The sequence below is a fragment of the Haliaeetus leucocephalus genome, unplaced genomic scaffold (assembly GCF_000737465.1).
Source record: "Haliaeetus leucocephalus isolate CR32 unplaced genomic scaffold, Haliaeetus_leucocephalus-4.0 Scaffold206, whole genome shotgun sequence".
Taxonomy (NCBI): Eukaryota; Metazoa; Chordata; class Aves; order Accipitriformes; family Accipitridae; genus Haliaeetus; species Haliaeetus leucocephalus.
In genome coordinates, this window is record NW_010972642.1 from 7,429,209 (window position 1) to 7,446,395 (window position 17,187).

The 17,187-nt window shown below is 39.2% G+C and overlaps 1 protein-coding gene across 1 annotated transcript in view; it reads right to left on the bottom strand.

Annotated features, from left to right (window-relative positions):
* The window catches only part of CAPRIN2 (caprin family member 2), a 34,494-nt gene that overhangs the window by 4,205 nt on the left and 13,102 nt on the right, over positions 1-17,187 (bottom strand). Inside the window, exons 8-14 of the mRNA XM_010566222.1 lie at positions 15,143-15,988; positions 9,486-9,573; positions 8,716-8,771; positions 7,980-8,090; positions 5,379-5,531; positions 2,207-2,390; positions 390-575 (exon numbers count right to left, since the gene is read on the bottom strand). Coding sequence (XP_010564524.1) covers positions 390-575; positions 2,207-2,390; positions 5,379-5,531; positions 7,980-8,090; positions 8,716-8,771; positions 9,486-9,573; positions 15,143-15,988 — 1,624 coding nt within the window. The remainder of the gene's footprint in view (positions 1-389; positions 576-2,206; positions 2,391-5,378; positions 5,532-7,979; positions 8,091-8,715; positions 8,772-9,485; positions 9,574-15,142; positions 15,989-17,187) is intronic.

A 17,187-nucleotide genomic window follows, 5' to 3' on the forward strand; every position in this document is an offset into this window, starting at 1 on the left:
CTGCCCAGAACATTAGCAAGACAGACGCCAAGAGAAATAAAGGGGGTAAAAAGTTCAGAATGGTAAATGAAATAGCAAGCAGAAGAGTCTATACAATTAAATAATTTAATAACCTATTTGTGTAAGTTTCTACTTTCACAATTCAAAAGGCTACAAAATTGCTCTGTCAGTTCACCTGATACCCAAAGTACAAGGACTACAAATAAAAGTCAGAATGAACTTGTTTAAATTCTACAGAGGACCCCCATTCTCTGCACGTTGCTCTTAAAGTCCTGTTTTAAGAAGTTTCACATATAGAACCTAAGTTTAATACCATGTTGTGTTAAGTCATGTTCTAGTGTTACTACATTAGACTTGTTTTTTTAAGGCGGTAGTAAATACAGACATACCTTTGTATCCGCCAGGGGAACGATATGAATTAGCCAGTGACCTTCCACCTCTAGCAGATCCTCTGACAGACCCACGACTGTTAAGGTAAGGCTGAGGGGGTCTGGGAATAACATTAGTCTGTGCTGGATAAAAGGCAAGGCTACCATTGCTAACAGGAACAGCTCCATCAGGTTGATAATTCACTGCTTAAAACAGAAGGCACAGATGAATTCAAAGCTTTTATAAGTGTAATAAGTTACCACACCTAGAAGCAAGGGCAGCATTAGGAAGTTCGGAGGCTGATTAAGCTGCTCCAAATATCCTGTTCTTCTGCCCCTTCATTACTTCAAGCGGAGATCCTCCCCTTTGTTCTGTAGAGTGTAATGCTTGTTAAAGTACACTGTAGACAGCCCAGGCTGTCAGTGTAAGCCTCTAATGCATTCAACAAGATTCAGTTGCATAGGTCAGAACAAGCTTGCTAGCAGCATCATGAAAATAACCAAGCCAGAATAAAAATCAAGTAACACCCAACTAAGAATTTTCACTTAGAACCAACACTGTTCTACTAGCTAGACCTCAGTGGTCTATCTGATAAACTAAGTCACCTCAGTGTTGACAACCTTCAAAATGAGACAAACTCAGTCTTATCTAGATAGCAATAAGACAACTGTGGAAAGCTAGATCTTTGGGTTCAGTCTCTTCAACAGACATTCCTACTACATTTTATTAGGCAGTTCAACCCCAAGCAACAGGTATTCAAGAATGCTTTTCACTCACAGGGGGGCTGAATGGTTAGCTTTAAATACAGACCTTGCAACCATGAATATGCTTCCACAGGACCATGCTTTGTATCCATACAAAAAGCTTAAAACTGATCCAGAGTGACAGTCTAAACCCCTTTCTGAAGTCTGTGCAGGGCCACTGCACAAAATTAATCAAAAAATCATGATGTTCCATCAGAAAACTGTATAGAAGACCGATCACCTGTAGTCTCAGTGATGAGGAGCATTCAGGCTAAACATGCTTGCCTGACAGCTATACTTATGTTGTTGTTTGGAGATTTTAATCTTCATATGTCTCACTGACTCCACAGAGTATCAGTTTATTTATAGTGTAATTCCTAGGAAGATTCCTCTGGCAGAAAAACAGTAGTTTTAAATGACCTTGAGTCACTTGATTAGATAGTCTTATAAATCCAGATCCCTAGTTGTCAGCTTCCTTTCATCCTGGAACCGGTTTCAGGCATATTTAGGGCCTAGTTTCATTTCATATTTAGTGTCAGCTACATAAATTCACCTGGTACAGAATCTGAATGTCAAGCAGGTCAATTTTGTGTTGAATAAGGCAGCTCAAGACCCCACTTAGAGATTTAGTATTCCTCAGGTCAAACTGAAAACATATCCCAACTTTCTTATTTAGCATTCAGCAACTCCCAGCACTAGTGCTTACTACCAGAGACCAAATTAATGGTTCCAAATAAGAGTATTTCATCATTGCTTCAATTCCAAGGAAACAATTGTTTGACCAGCAAGTATCACCGCATACTTGAGTTTCCCACCTACTGGGAAATTCAGGCAGGTGACACTGTCCATGTCCATGCAACTAGTATAGAAACTAGTTTGAAGCAGCCTTTCATCCTGCTAGCAGTTTTGAAATTGTTTACATACCATACCATCAACTAGATTAGGGCTGATTAGCACCTGTTAACATTAGGGCTACAATAACAGTGTTTATGTATTTCACCGAACTCACAGCACATGGTAATGAATTAAAATACTACCATAAGCTGAAGATCTTTAAAGACTACTTGAAATAGAGATAGAAGTACAGTTCTCACCCGAAGACAGAGATTCTTGTGAAAGAGAGGTTTGTTCTGCAACATGAGAAGATTGCAACTGGCATTGAGGAGGAGTCTGTGTACTTGCTGTAGAGAAACTCTGGTTATATCCTGCCGAATATGAAGAATCCTCTTTAGTTTCCTGGTCTTTACGTGGAGGCAGTGGTGCATTCACTTTAAATACCTACAACATATTTCAAGACAAGTGCTTAACACTACCAACTTAAGTCTCTGCTTAATGCCACCACCCTGCTATGCCATGGTTTAAATCCATACACCTACACCAGTTTCTAGAACACCAACTGTTTCTTAGAGGTAATCAAAAGCACTGTACTTCAACCCATCCTTTTCCCTCTCAGTAAGCTTACAGAACTTACTCCTGTTTGTGTAGCTACTACCCAAGAAACATAGCTTGATTGACCATAGCTACCGTATTTGATCAACAGAACAGATACCATACAATAAGCTATTTTCCTTCTATGGGAAATCCACTGTTAAATTCACTGACTACCTGTCCTACAGCTTTTGACCTGAAGCTGAGACAGCCTATACTGAGATGAGATATTTACACATGGGAAGAATTTGGGTCTTGGAACCTGATGCAACACTACTATCCATTCAAATACCATATTAGGCAGCCTTCACCTCTTTGGTAAATTGAACCTCAACTTTCCTACCTGTTTTAAGTTACCTCAGTAAACATGTAGCCTAAGTAAATCTTGTAATTCAAATTTTAACGTTATAGCCTCAGTACTAGAGTGGCATGCAGATAATACTGTTAGTTAAATCTAATCAACCAGAGTTCAGTCAGTGACTGTACTGCTTTATAGCCAATAACCCAAAATTACCAGAATTGATGCTGTCAAGATCAAATAGGAAAGAAGTCTATTTCAAGTAAAAGGAACTAAATTTCACATAAAGAGCTGTCAGCAGTACTGCTAGTGAGTCTAGAGGTGTATCTAACCATTTTCTAAGACTATAAACTGTCTGAAGGCAGACCAGGGCAAAACTACAGCTAGATGCAAGGAACAGCTTCACAGCTTGACAATTCTTGTCATTTGCAGAAGCCTCTATAATTAAAATAGGAAATGAACACTTCTTCCAGGGTCAAGAAACCAAATACTGCCTCTAAGAGGGAGCCAGCACAGAAACCCCTCATGATACTGAAGTGTTGAATATACATTTTGAACCATTATAAAACACAAATTCTGGGTTTGGTTTTTTGGGGGTTTTTTTGTTTGTTTGTTTTTGTTTTTTTTACTTTACCAGATGAAGTGATCAAAGTAATCCTCTAAAAAATTTGAGGATGCTGTGCAGTCAGGCTGTCAACACCCACATCCTGGAGTTATTTGTAGCAGGTGGTCTACCTTTTCCTACAGTGAGGGCTACAAGTGGAATTCTAATAAAGGACTAGGGCTACAGGTAGGATCTGCCTTTAAGCTTCCATAAGCACAATGGCAGCAATAGGATGTTCAGACATCTGAGGACATGTAATCAGATGCTTCCATTACTGTCACTGTACTACCACTATTTGGCAAGGAACCATCTGACTCCTGGCTACCTACTGAAATCCAATGGCTGTGTTTTCCTGGCAGCAATGGGAATCTAAGCAATGTAGGGAAGAAGAAAACCCTGCACTGCAAAGTTAAAGACTGCTACCACTATAAGAGGAACTAACATCCTAGCAATTTAGTGACAGATGTTTGCCAATTTGACCCAAAAATCTCAAGAGAAATCTTGAACATTTAACATCTCTGAAAACACCACAGCATTAATTCAAGTGAACTTTCAGTAGTACCATTATGATCAAAAGCACTCTGAACACAGACACTAGGTTCATCAGAATGACAGACCAAGACTCCATATTATATCATGACAGATGCTTATCTTACAGACTGGGTCCCCAGACTCTCAATTCCTTGATCGTAGCATGCTACTATTTCTCCACTGTCATGAAAAATCACCACCTAGCCACTTAGCATAATTTAAATAGATCCAGCTTAGAAAGAATCACCTCCCTACCACCACTAACTTTATAATCTAAATCAAAATTCTGTAACTCTGCAGAAGGTTCTACTTGAACATCTTCTACAAATACAGAAAACCAAGGAGAAAAAGTCACAGTAGTGATTTACTGCAGACCACACCAGGATGTCATAGTTGTTTTACTCATTAATTCCTGTGCTTTGAAAGGCTATTAGCTACCTTCTTCCACCAAATCCTACTACATATGTCTCAATACTACAAGATGCAGATTGTCCAGCAAGTTCTGGAACTGCACTGGTACATTTGTTGAGATGGAGAATGCCTTTGGAGAATCTCAGTGACATCTTCCTAAGCTTGCTTTTGAGCAAGAAAGTTAAATTAAGGTTTTAGCATCTGCTGAAGAAGGTATCAGAGAACTAAATAAGACCAAGTACAGGGAAAGGAACATTTAACAACTAAATGGAGACCCTTTCTCTGAGTCCCTCTAGGCTTGCACTGCAGATTACCACACAGTAGCAGTGCTCACTAATGTTCTCCAACATTAGTAATGATGTATGGCCTGAAAAAATAGTATCTATCTGCAAGAAACACCGCTCAGTCTGTGTGGACTATTACCTAGACATCTATTTTGACTACTTGTTAGCAAGATAGGATAATGAGCTACACCAGTCTTTATCAAGGACATATTTTCCATGATTCCAGTGGAATGAGTTTTACCCAACTAAAGCAAACAGTTTAAAAAGCAGCAAGACAGGTTCAGGCCTCAGGAAGCTTTTAGTCCTAACAACTATATACTTCAGGATTCCCTCTCTCCTCTGCAGTCGTCATTATTTGAGACCTATGCATAAAAACAGTTTAAGTACAGCCAACTTTGCCTTGGGGCAAAGCTATAAATCTGTTTATTTCAGGTCTGACTTCTCCCTCTTAGTTCCTTGAGGCTACTAAGATATCCCAGTATTAGATTTTGGGACCATACAGAGCAAAACCAGGATCTCTGTTCTTAGATGACCTGGTTTAAGTTCTGAAGGCATTGGAGAAGCAGAGTTCTAATCTAGGTTAACATTAAAACATCAAATGACCTATCAAGTTCTGTACTATATCAAAAGGAGTCAGTTCCCCAGTATCAGGACCAAGTTATTAGCATAATTGTCAATTATTCTTCTGTGGCCTCAAGTTGCATACTTACAGTCTGCATAGCCTGAAAGGGAGCTGCTGTTATTGTGACAGAACTGCTGCTTGCTGGAGGAGACTGAAAGCTTTGCGCTGGTGGTACTGGCGACATGGAGGTGCTTGAAGTAGGCAATGGTGACTGTGGCTCACTTGGGAGGGGAATAGTTGCCTGAGGGAAGAACAAATGTAATGAAAGGTCACTTGATAGTTATCAGGCAGTAACAGAAGCAGTTAATTTGTTCTAAAGCCTAGACTGACAGAAGTCAGCAGTTTCTACAGGATGACATTTGGACATAGTAGAGCTACAAAATAGCTTTTGCTTACAATTTCAAATCTTGCTGTGCATCCTCAGCAAACAGTACTTCTATTGCAGTCTCTGCTGATTAAGTGAAATGTGCCTATGAGCTACTATACATACCACTCATTGTAATAATTTGACAATAAAGAGACATTAGGTATTTTTTCCTACCACTAAGGAAACATAGAATGCCTTCTGTTCCATTTATTGCAAGATGATTCTTTAGCTGATATTAAAAGGGACTTCTTTTTCCAAAGGAACTTAAAGTTTAGGGGATTTTATTTTTTCCCCTCCCAATCAATTATGTTTCAGATTAGAAACAATGCTGAGTTGTCCAGACAAAGTATTAACCAGCACTAAGTCTCATCTGTGCAGATGGCAAAATGAAGTGTTGATTTAGAACACCACTATTTATAGGCATCAGAAGTAAAAAAGGAATGTAAGGCTCTAGACACATTTCAGCAACCAATTTACCTTACCTGTATTGTGATAGCTTACCTGGGCAATTTCAATCTTTTTAGGTATCAGTGGCTCAGAAATACGTGAACTTGTCTGATACAGTGGCTGGGAAGTATATTTCTCAGTCTCTTGAGAAAGTGATGCTGATGCCTAGAAGAAGGCATACATGCACCCGCTATTACAAGAAGTATTGCGGAAAGCACAAAGTTCTGTGCATAAGTTGAAACAAGTAGATTTTGAAAGACCATGACAAACATTAAGTCCAAAGTAAATGTACTAAATCATCTTAACCAAAAGCTTCAAGTAATTAGCTCTAGAGATTCAGACTTAGATTACCCTTCTTACACAACAGGTTGTACAACTAGCCCTGCAAAGTCAGATAATTAAGAACTGTATATTGCTTCAAGCAGTTATTCACAGTGAAGTCTGACACACCTGTCTCACTGAATTAAATGCAAAAGCATGTCTGATGCTAGGCTTCTGGTAAGCTCTGTCAAACAAGAGCCAAACTTTGGTTTGCTTTTGCAAAACTTGCATGTTCTATAGTTAGCTCACACTTGTAATGCTAAGTTTAAGAATTGCTTATACTTAGATACATACCCTAGGGCTAAAGACTACCAGTCCCTTTCTCACAATGTATACCATCCCATGTGCATCAGACAGAACTGGTATGCACTTGCATACCAGGAGAGTGCACTGTCACCATGGAGTGTATTCCCTGGCTGTGCTGGGACCAAACAAAGCTTATCTACTGGTTTCCATGAAAAGCAGGACTGGAAAAGAAAGACACCACACTTCAAGCCTAAGGGACTAGAGATATGCAGGGCACAAGCAACCCTAATTCCAAACAATAAGTTAGCAAAAAACTCAGAACACTCTACTAAATCAGATGTTCTACATTATAGCACAGCACAAGTCTTCTGGATGCATATTAAACAGCAAAGGTATTTAATCCTTGTCAGCACAAAAAGTCTTATGACACTGCAGAAGTGAGAGAAGGTGTCAAGAACCAGGCCAAAACTGCTGATTCAAGAGGCAGCAAGACTAGAATATCCCTGTCAAGGCTGTTATATTCAACTATATAGTATATTAAGGAATAGAGTAAATGCTACATGCACAGTATACTGATAATAGCACGTACATCAGCAAAACACATTTAAAAAGCATGAACATTTCCCCATTATAAGCTACATACACTGTATTAGAGAGTCCAACAGGAAAGAGCCAGCTGTGTTTCTGAACACAGCAATATACTCTGCAAGAAGTCTTTAAGACCACGATCTGCATAAATTGAAACACTATTTTCAGCTCTAAACAATATTTGAATGCTAGTTGAAGATTTAACTGCACATAAACACAGTTAAGAAAGCAAAGTTTGATGTCTTGGCTGAACATCAGAAAGTCAGTTCCCTAGTACTTCTTCAGTCAGTGCTTGAGAGAACACATCTCAGTCTTCAGCTTACATAGAAGTTTGCTATTTCATGACAACTCCATCCCAATTTATGCATCCTCTATATTGTCATTAGAGGGAGTATTCTACACTGTAACCAAAGCAAATATTTATGCTGCTCATATGTTCCCACAAGAATATGCACCACACTTTCTAGCCTGCATTCTTCATCCCACACCCTTCCCATTTCAAGGGGCAGACTGGCCACTTTGCACTCATGCAGTATTAGGAAGACTCTTCCAACCTCCTTTATGTATTCAAGAATGTAGGCTATACTATTGCTGTCACTTGCATTCTGTCCCTGTATGTTGTTCAAGTATAGTTATTCAGGAGAGGCCCCACCACAGCTTTCTGTTAGGGCTAGCTATCACACAGATCTTTGAATGCCAATGAAGTACAGGGTATATTACCTGTTGTGTCTGTGGTGTCACCAAGTCTTCAGTTTCAGAGCCAGAAAGAGTCTGATCAGCAGATGCTAGGGAAGTATTTGAACCATGCAGTGTCATGGATGAAGCAGCAGCCTTGCAAAAAGAGATTTCAAAACCTTATCTCAGTTTTCTCTTAAGTGTTTGGTTTCACTGTGAACATTTCCAAGTAAACCTCAGAATGAGGCAGGAGCTGAAGTGCTTTGAACAGTTAGCTTAACTTTCTTAAGAATTCTCGTTAGTGGCAAGGAAACCTATTTAAAAGCCAAAGTAGCAAGACACACAAGCACAGTAAGTGAATTTAAGGTTCGCTTAACCATGGCTGCCAAAGCTTGAGACACTGTATCTTTGGCATAAGCCAGGATCTCAAAGATGAAGACATGCACTAAGAAAAAAAGCAGCAGGTTCCTCTGCACACAGTTATTAGCTAGGATTTGAACCTATGGGTTAAATATTCAAACTATCTCAGCAAGTCTTCAACATACTTTTTACTTCAAAAAATTTCAAACATTTGTTGCTGCTTTTCAAGCAGAAGAGCATCCAACTCTGTCAGCTTTGGAGTGATCTTTGACTTGTAAGCTACTAAGTTACAGGAAATTTGTTACAAAACTACTAACAACAAGAAGAACAATTAAAAGTACTAAGTCTATCCTAGTGAATAACCTATAAATCATTCCTTGGCTACAGCTCTGCCTCTTCAGGGCATTCCTAAGCAACTTACTTGAAGGGGCTGTTGAAGAAAATCACTCTGACCTGGCAGTTTCTGTTCTTTTGAAGCTGTAAAAAAAAAAAGAATGCACTAAGCAACATTTACTTTTAAATTCAAACACTACATATAGTTTTCAGTCTGCAGTTCTACTTTTTGAAAATATTTGGTGTATGAAGACACATACTGTTTTTAGTGTATGCACTGCAAATATTGAGACTTGCATCAGTAAACTATCCCAACTGAAAACTTCAGGTTTTTTGTAAAAGAGGACAGGTATTTAATGATAAAAATATTTCTACCACAAAAGAGATACCCACTTTCCAGATAAAAAAGCAATTAAGTATTTAATAACTGGGTAATTACGTTTTATAGCCCAAGAGCCACCCAAACAGTTTAAGAAGGCCCATTGTAGAAAGTTCCAGTTTTCTAGGTAGGTAGGTAACTGCTCTTTATCCTGAGCTTATTCACAGCTTTTGTCTATATACACCACATCTAGACAAGTTTGTTACACAGATAAAGCATGTCAATTCTGCAGCTGGGTTCAGATGCACATGCCAGTCAGTGATTATATAAGGATTCAATTTCCAGGCAGATGCACCAACTTAAGCCACCTCCAGCAACAAATAAGCAGTTAAGTGGCTCAGACTGCCTTTTTTTCCATCATTGGTATTCTTTATAATTTGACAAGCTGTCTTCACCAGGCCTACTGATCTACAACCCAAGCGAACCCTGTTAGTGTTTGCAAAATCTTACACACAATTTACACTTATAGTATTACCTACCTACAGGACTACTTGCTGGAGTAACTGAAGGTGGTTGGGATGAACCAATGGCACTTGGTGAAGCTTTATCAAAATCCAGAATGGACTCCTTTTGAAAAAAGATCAGTTGGGAGAAAAAATTAAACTCTAGATACACGTGCAACACTCATTTGACAAGTTGCTGTTAGCTAATTACAGCTAGATTCATTCATTCAGTGCAAACATGCATTGTTAATACCATTTTCCCTAAACCAGTAGGAATTGGAGCTTTGTTCTACAAGAGCAGAGAAAAACATACTTGCATGAAGTTGTAAGTCCCTTGTATCTGAGTCATCAGATCCTGAAGTTTTTCCCTTCTCAATACTGGATCTTTTGGAAGAGTTGAAGTAGAGCAAAATTCTGCAGCTGGCTGATGTACAGGTTTAGGCACCTAATAAGGAGAAAAGATATTAAATCTAATATTGGAAGCAAGACAAGTTGCCTTATCCAATATACTCCCAGAGCAACCTAGAGGCATCAGACACCATGGGCCAAGGAATTCTGTGCTGTTATTGATATTTCCTGAATCAAGCTTTCACTTGGTTAAAAAAAATCAGCTTACTGTTGCCACAACCATTTAAGCCACAGACTCAATTCACTTCAGTTTCTTACAGTCAAATGTACAGAAGACAGCAAGTTGCCTGCATTTAGTGCAAAATTAGGCACCTTCATCTAAGGAAACCCACATATTTAAGTTGAAGGCCCAAACTTAAAAGTCAAAGCTGCATCACTCAAGGTTTAAAACATACTTCCTCCCAGTAGAGCCCATACCAGTAAGTACGTATCTTTTATTAGGATGGCATTTCCAGACATTCTGAAGAAACTGCCCCCAAGAGATACATTGCAAGCAGGTTACTCGGGATTAGACCAAAGTTCTTCCACTAACAAGCCAGCTACTCTCAATGCACCAGCTCCTGCAGAAAGTAGTACATTAAACTTTTCAAAGTTTGGCATGAAAAATACACCTGTGCTCCCACATGGGAGCCTAACTTTGTAGCTAAATAAGGACTTCTGCAGGGCCTTATTACTCCTTGATTGTTTCAAATGGTCCCTTAACAGTTCACCCCAACAGGTTCTCACTTCACTTTAAGAGGGAAACATTTCATCAGAGAACAGCCAAGTCTAAGGTATCAAAAATCATGATAGTAAACTCCTTAAATAGCAGAAGCCCTGTTATTTAGAGTGACAATAATATTACTGTCTAGTCTAACATGTCTTTTGAAAGCAGCTTGAGGAAGAGGTAGGCTTGTTATAAGTATTTTTAAAACATTTTTTAGTGATTCTCTAAAGCTTTGCTGCTCTTATGGTTGTCTGTAAAGCTAGAGGGAAGCAAATCTGAAGACATTAATTGCATTATTTCAACTGGCCCAAATGTTGGGACACAGGAACATGTGAAAGCCTGTACTTTCCTACAGTACAAACATTTGTCTTTCTAGTATGAGGTTACTACTTAAATATACTGTATAGCAGTAGAGTTGAGTATTTGTATGAAGTCACTAGGATACTATATGGCAGAAGAGTATATGTGTCAACATTTAATTGTCACACTAAATTCAAAACAGATTGATGAAATGCTCTTTGTCCAGTTTTAGGACAACAAGCCCCCAAACATTCTTGCATTTCCTCTTCAACAGTTATCTGAAACTAATCACTAGCATTTGGAGGAATTCCAATAGCATGCACAGGGAAGAAGCTTGCAGGGTTTAGTGAGCTTCACAAAGCATAATCCATGTACATGCAGCACATCAGTAACTCTGGAGGACTTCATTTCTAATATCTATGTGGCTCACACAATAGCTACTTGTTGAGTTCCAAGAAGTTATACTTTATTCTAGAGCTAGCATAGTACGAGATGCACTCTTCTATCTTAATTAGACTTTGATGCACAAGCACTACTTTAACTACTGACCATGCAAGTTTATATTGCTGTATAGTTTACAATAATGAACAGGAACTAAAGCTATTAAGGATCTAAGTGCAGGACAAAAGATACAGTTGAATAAAGTTAAGTCTCAGCAAGTTATAGATTAAGTTACTAGGAATCTGAATCTTCCTGTCCACTTCTAGCCCTCACTGACAAGCAGACTTAATCTTAAAACACTTGCTGTCACAGTAAATCCTTTATGGGTCAAACTGATTAATGCTTCTGTTACCCTCTTCCTCCTCACTACAGTTTACTAAGACACAAGTACACTACCAAACTGGTTCTGTATGTTTGTAAACAGATAACAGAAGCTTTTCACCTTTAAAGTAACATAACCAGGTCAAGTCTGGCAGTGTGTGAAGCTACTAAGATTGTCCACTAGCTACGTAAGTTAGACTTGCACATTAAACACAAACAAGTCAAAGCAGCCTCAAGAGCATGGAAGCAGAAGAGATTGCAGTGTTTCACTTGTGGTTGAAAAGATGATACAATCTTCTGTATGCTTTTACAATTTGTTAGTCTTCATCTCCTTCCCCAGCTCACACTCTGTGCACTATGCTGGTATCATTCTTTACTTCAACTAGAAGAGCAAGCATACAGGGTTACATAAACGATATTAGAGCTTTAAGCCAGGATTGAAATATTGAGATTCTCCATTCTGTAGAAGTTATTTTCTAGCTCCTGCATATATTAAAATACACCAGCCAGAAGTAGCTATAGTGAAGTTACCTCATACTGATTTGCTGTTTTCCTGGTACTTAGGTGTTCAAAACTAGAATATTCAAGTGCAATAGAGAGCATACACAAAAAAAGTATCAGGAAGTGAGAGGATTTTCAGTTTTATGCCTTTATAAAAAGATGTTTTGAAAAAAAGAGCAGGTACTTGACATCCTTAAGATGGTTTTAAGCCAAGTTTTCTTTCTAGCCCACAGCTAGATACTTTTTCCGGAAGTCATTACAAGCTGGTAGCAGGTTCTGAGTTTAGTAACCTGTTAGTCCAGCTCCCATCAAAACTTATACATGCTGAGATCACTTCACATTGGTGGTTCAAGCAACATTCAGGTTAGAGTTTTACACAGCACTGATAACTTTAGGGTCTAATTTGTCATAACAATGTTTCTGAAACCTAACTTCAACACTACATATACATTCAGCAAAAACTGTTTTGACATCTCCAGAGAACTGACTAAAAATGGAGTTGAAATACCTAGAATTTGTTTTAGGACCTGTTAAACCATTGCAAGTAAACCAGCATAAAGGCACACTGACCACTTTGGAATTTTACTAGTCACAGTGCCAATACACCAGGTACTCCTGTTAAAGCTTGAATTGTTTTAGAGACTGAAGGTCTACTTACACATAACACTAATCTTACATACTTTCAACCACCTCATATACTAGTAAAACTCCATTCTACAATACAGGACCTCAATTTCTCTTCAGGTTTGTTAGCTGTGGAGTAATGAGCTGGAATGGTGATACCTAAACTGTAATCACAACAGTGATCACCAGCTGTGCCATGTAGATACACAATTAACATTCACTTTCTACTCAGAGCAGCATTCACAGCATGTATGAATTAAATGGCACTGGATGAAAGCACAAGCCAGACTGGTTTGCTTTCACATAGCAGGCCACAAATTCAGCTCTAACCAAGTTTGCTGGTCCACACATTGCACAAGCATTTAAATAGAATAACAGTTTAACAGGCCTGCACATCAGCTCACTCTGCTGTCTCAGGCTCAACTTCCTCAGTATTGTATCTTATGATACCTTAAGTTAAATAAGCATATTTTAAGATCTCAAAACCTAGCAGTTTATTAAAAGATCTCAGAGCTCTAACAGTTATTTCAAGGAGTAAACAAAGGTTAATTTCAGCTCCAGAAAGCAGCAGCAGTGACATAGGCCTTTTATCTACCATGCCTAGATCCCACACAAGGTCATTTATAGATTCTCCCTGGGAGTGAAATGGATCCAGCTATAGCACTGCACTGACTCTCCTTTCTTCACATAAGCAAAGGCAAGAGAAATTTCATTATCCAAAAAGTTTAATATGATTAATTGTTCTTTACATGCACCTTAAAAGTCAAAGATATCTTTTAAAAAAATGATTACAGAAACTAGCTAGGTTGACAGCACACTATTTTCTACTCATTCAATATACTTTTGATATTAGCATTTGTCAATAGATACTAAGTAAAAATAAGCCAGCTGGTGTTTCACCATGGTCTACGTAAATCAAAGTTTGAATACTTTAAAAACATGCTTTGTTTACTTAATTCAGCAATCCAGCTTAAGCAACCTCACATTCCAACATTTAATTTTGCTGACATGCACACCTGCACATTACTATGAAAATTCCTAGGCAGTTAGCAAGTTTCTCCAACTGACTGGAGACCCTCCTTTTTCCTTACTGCATCAAAGTTTTGTCCACCACTTAAGCTATCCATCTGTCTGTCCTATATAAAAATAAGAGCCCCATCTCATTAGGAAGCATCTTGTATTTAAGCTTTAAGGTAATCTGACACCAGAAATTCCAAGGCATCTTAAAGCACTTGAGACTATTCCAATACTTAGATAGTTTCAGTAATACTACACATAGTTGGGTGCACAACACCTACTTGTGCTCAGAGTTACTTAGTGAGGCAACCAGGTTTTGTACCTGTACCACCACCACCAGTGAACACAAGAGTCTATTCAGCTTGAGTGTAAAGATGAATCAAGCCAAAACACCTTAATCCCATTTTGTAACCCAGTGCTGCATGTTACATACTCTTTTAATTTCGTGTTCAACCTTCTGTTTGCGCTCCCGCCTCTAGGCACAAGAACATCCATTTTTCAGTTATGCCAAGTTTACTGACAAGAGTTAAGCTTAATCATTTGGTATGAGTAATATGGAATGGATTGATTTCTGCTTTTTTGCAGAAACAAGATAGTAGTGCTGACATTGTGTATAAGATAATTGCTCAATTCCCCATATTTTCTTCCTGAAGTCTAACTCTAGATTAAACACTGCTCTTAATGACATAAGATGGTAGACAAAGCAGAATTCAGTTATTTATTTTTAGAGTTATCAGAATTGTTGCTACCCAAGCACAGGTGAGAAAGAAGGTATGTAACCAGAGGCTAGCAGCCTGCTCAGCTGTAAGCCCTGCAATAGCTTTCATTTTACATTTCTAAAACAAACTATGCTATTGTTAGACTCTCCAGGATAGCAGTATGGTTTATGCATTCATCTGGAAATACATATTTAAGCCCCTGTACAGTTGGTATTGCTTGATCTAGATATTAGATCTCTCTTGAATCAGCAGCTATTTTAATCAAAAGCCTAAAAAATTACTGAAGTGCTATTTGCATGCAGCCACAGACAAAGTATTTGATCCCTGGATGACTCATACCTGCTTTGTACTGATAACAGTGGACAGAGCCAATAGCTAGGGATGAACTAAGTTAATTCTTCTGTCTTATGCATAAAGCAGTTATTCCAGGCTCAAACACAGCAATACTGTGTTGATGTAAAAAGCAAAGCAGACCATCTTGCTATTCAAATATAAAGTTTAACTGCCAGAATAATTTCCCCCAAGAAAGAATGAAATAGGAATCTAAATATAGGCCTACAAAATGCACCTTATAAAGCCTCTGCTAATAGGTAGCTTTAGTCCAATATACTAGTGTCAAAAGCTTATGACAGGTAATACTACATATGCCAACTCACTTCTTTGGGTTCCATATCAAACTTCTTTGGCCCCATCTGCTCCTTTGGCCCAACACTTGCAGCTCCCCAGGACTTCGGAGGGTTCTGTAACTGCTGTGATGATACTTGCTGCTGCCTGTCAGCTTTTTCCCAAGCCTCTCGAGTCTCCTGCTTCTTTTGTTCTGGCTCCTCCCTAACATGTGCAGCCCAAGCCTTCACAGGCTCCTGCTTCTTTTGCTCTGGCTCTTCCCTAACAGGCATTTCCCATGATTTCACAGGCTCTGGCTTCTTTTGTTCTGGTTGCTCCCTAGCTTGGGTTACCCAAGGCTTTGGAGATTCCTGCTTTTGTTCTGGTTCTTCCTTAACTTTAGTTACCCAAGATTTTTGGGACTCCTGCTTTTTCTGTTCCTGCTCTTCCCTAACTTTTGCTATCCATGGCTTAGGTGATTCCTGTTTCTTCTGGTCCTGTTCTTCCCTAACCTTTGCTACCCAAGGTTTGGGGGACTCCTGCTCCTCTCGGACACGTGCTACCCAGGCCTTTGGAGCTTCTTGCTTCTTCTGTTCTTCCTCCTCAGCACGGGTCTCCCAGGGCTTTGTAGACTCACGCTTCTGTTCCTCTTCTTTAACATGAGCTTCCCAAGGCTTTGGAGAATCTGATCTTTTTGGTTCTTGCTGCCTAACACGAGCTTCCCAAGGCTTTAAGGTCTCTTGTTTCTGCTTCTGTTCCTGCTCTTCAATATCAACAAGCATTTCCCAAGACTTTGGAGGTTCTTGCCTTCTAGCACATTCAGCTTCCCAAGATTTGGGCTCTTCTGGCTTCTTCTTGACAGAGTATTCTGCTTCAGGCAAATAACGCCTGTTGAGAAACTATATAGACCAGAGAAACTTAATGGCTCCCAAGAAAACATTTTGCTACTACAGTTCAGGTCAGTTAAGTTAAGTCACCCAGATACTGAAAATTTCTGACTAAAAGCAGAACCTAGACAGTTTAAGCACTAGCCATAGAAACTATGTGGACAGCCGTGGCTTTACCCTACAACACTGCAGACTAGCTTTGCTTGGCATGCCACACAAGCATGAAAAACAGTCCTGAACAGCACAAGTGAAACATACTTGAGCTGAGTGAATCTATTACCCTTACTCTCAATGTTAACTGATGTTCCTAGGCAGTGACAGTATCAAGTTCAACTGTGATTTTTACAAAGGTAGCTCTCCTCCTAGGCATCTGAAATGCTGTGGCACTATATTAGTAGACATTCTGCTAAGCATAGCAACACCATTTCACCCAAAATCTTTGACCTAGTAACCACGTATAACCCTCAGATTCTCAGATTTAATACCACTGGACTTCGGCAACTCCAGGCTGTGTTTACTGTCAGTAAGTCCGAGAGCTCAATGAAGATGAGCTCTGAAGTTTTCCTGAGTTACCACTTTGTCATAAACAGGAAGTAAATATGTGAAGTGAAGGACATACAAGGCTCACTAGCTCAGATTTTTTTCTGACAAGTCTCCAGAAAAGCTTTACAGTCAGGTAACAGTGTTACCAGTAGGTTACAAAAACTTGTTCTAGAGTACACCCTCTAGTGGGATACCTGGGAAGCAGGGATTCCAGCATTTTAAGAACCAGTATTTCCACTTACTAAAGGATACCCCTCCCCACCTTTTGAGCCAAGTCTAATGGTTTCTACACTATTGCCAGCTGAAGCTTGAGTACTTAACTCGGGAGTCTGAAGGGCTGTTGAAACAGGTCTACACACCCCTGTGCACACAAGTCTGTCTGGGGATCCCTATTTTTCTGACAAATCAGAGCAAGACCTACATCATTCTCAACCACACCAATATCAAGCCTACTGCAGTAAGCTTAGCTTTTAGAGACAGCTTTAGCAGATGTTTTCTCTATCCCATAGTACACAAAAGATCAGTGTGTTTCCACCCTAAAGGCTGATGCTTTGGTTTATTCAGGGAAGTGCCAGAGCCTTAAAAGTACTATACTGCTTCATGTAATCCTGCCCCATTTATCCCAGAATACCCCAGAGAAGCCATAAATTTGGGGTTAGAAATAGAAA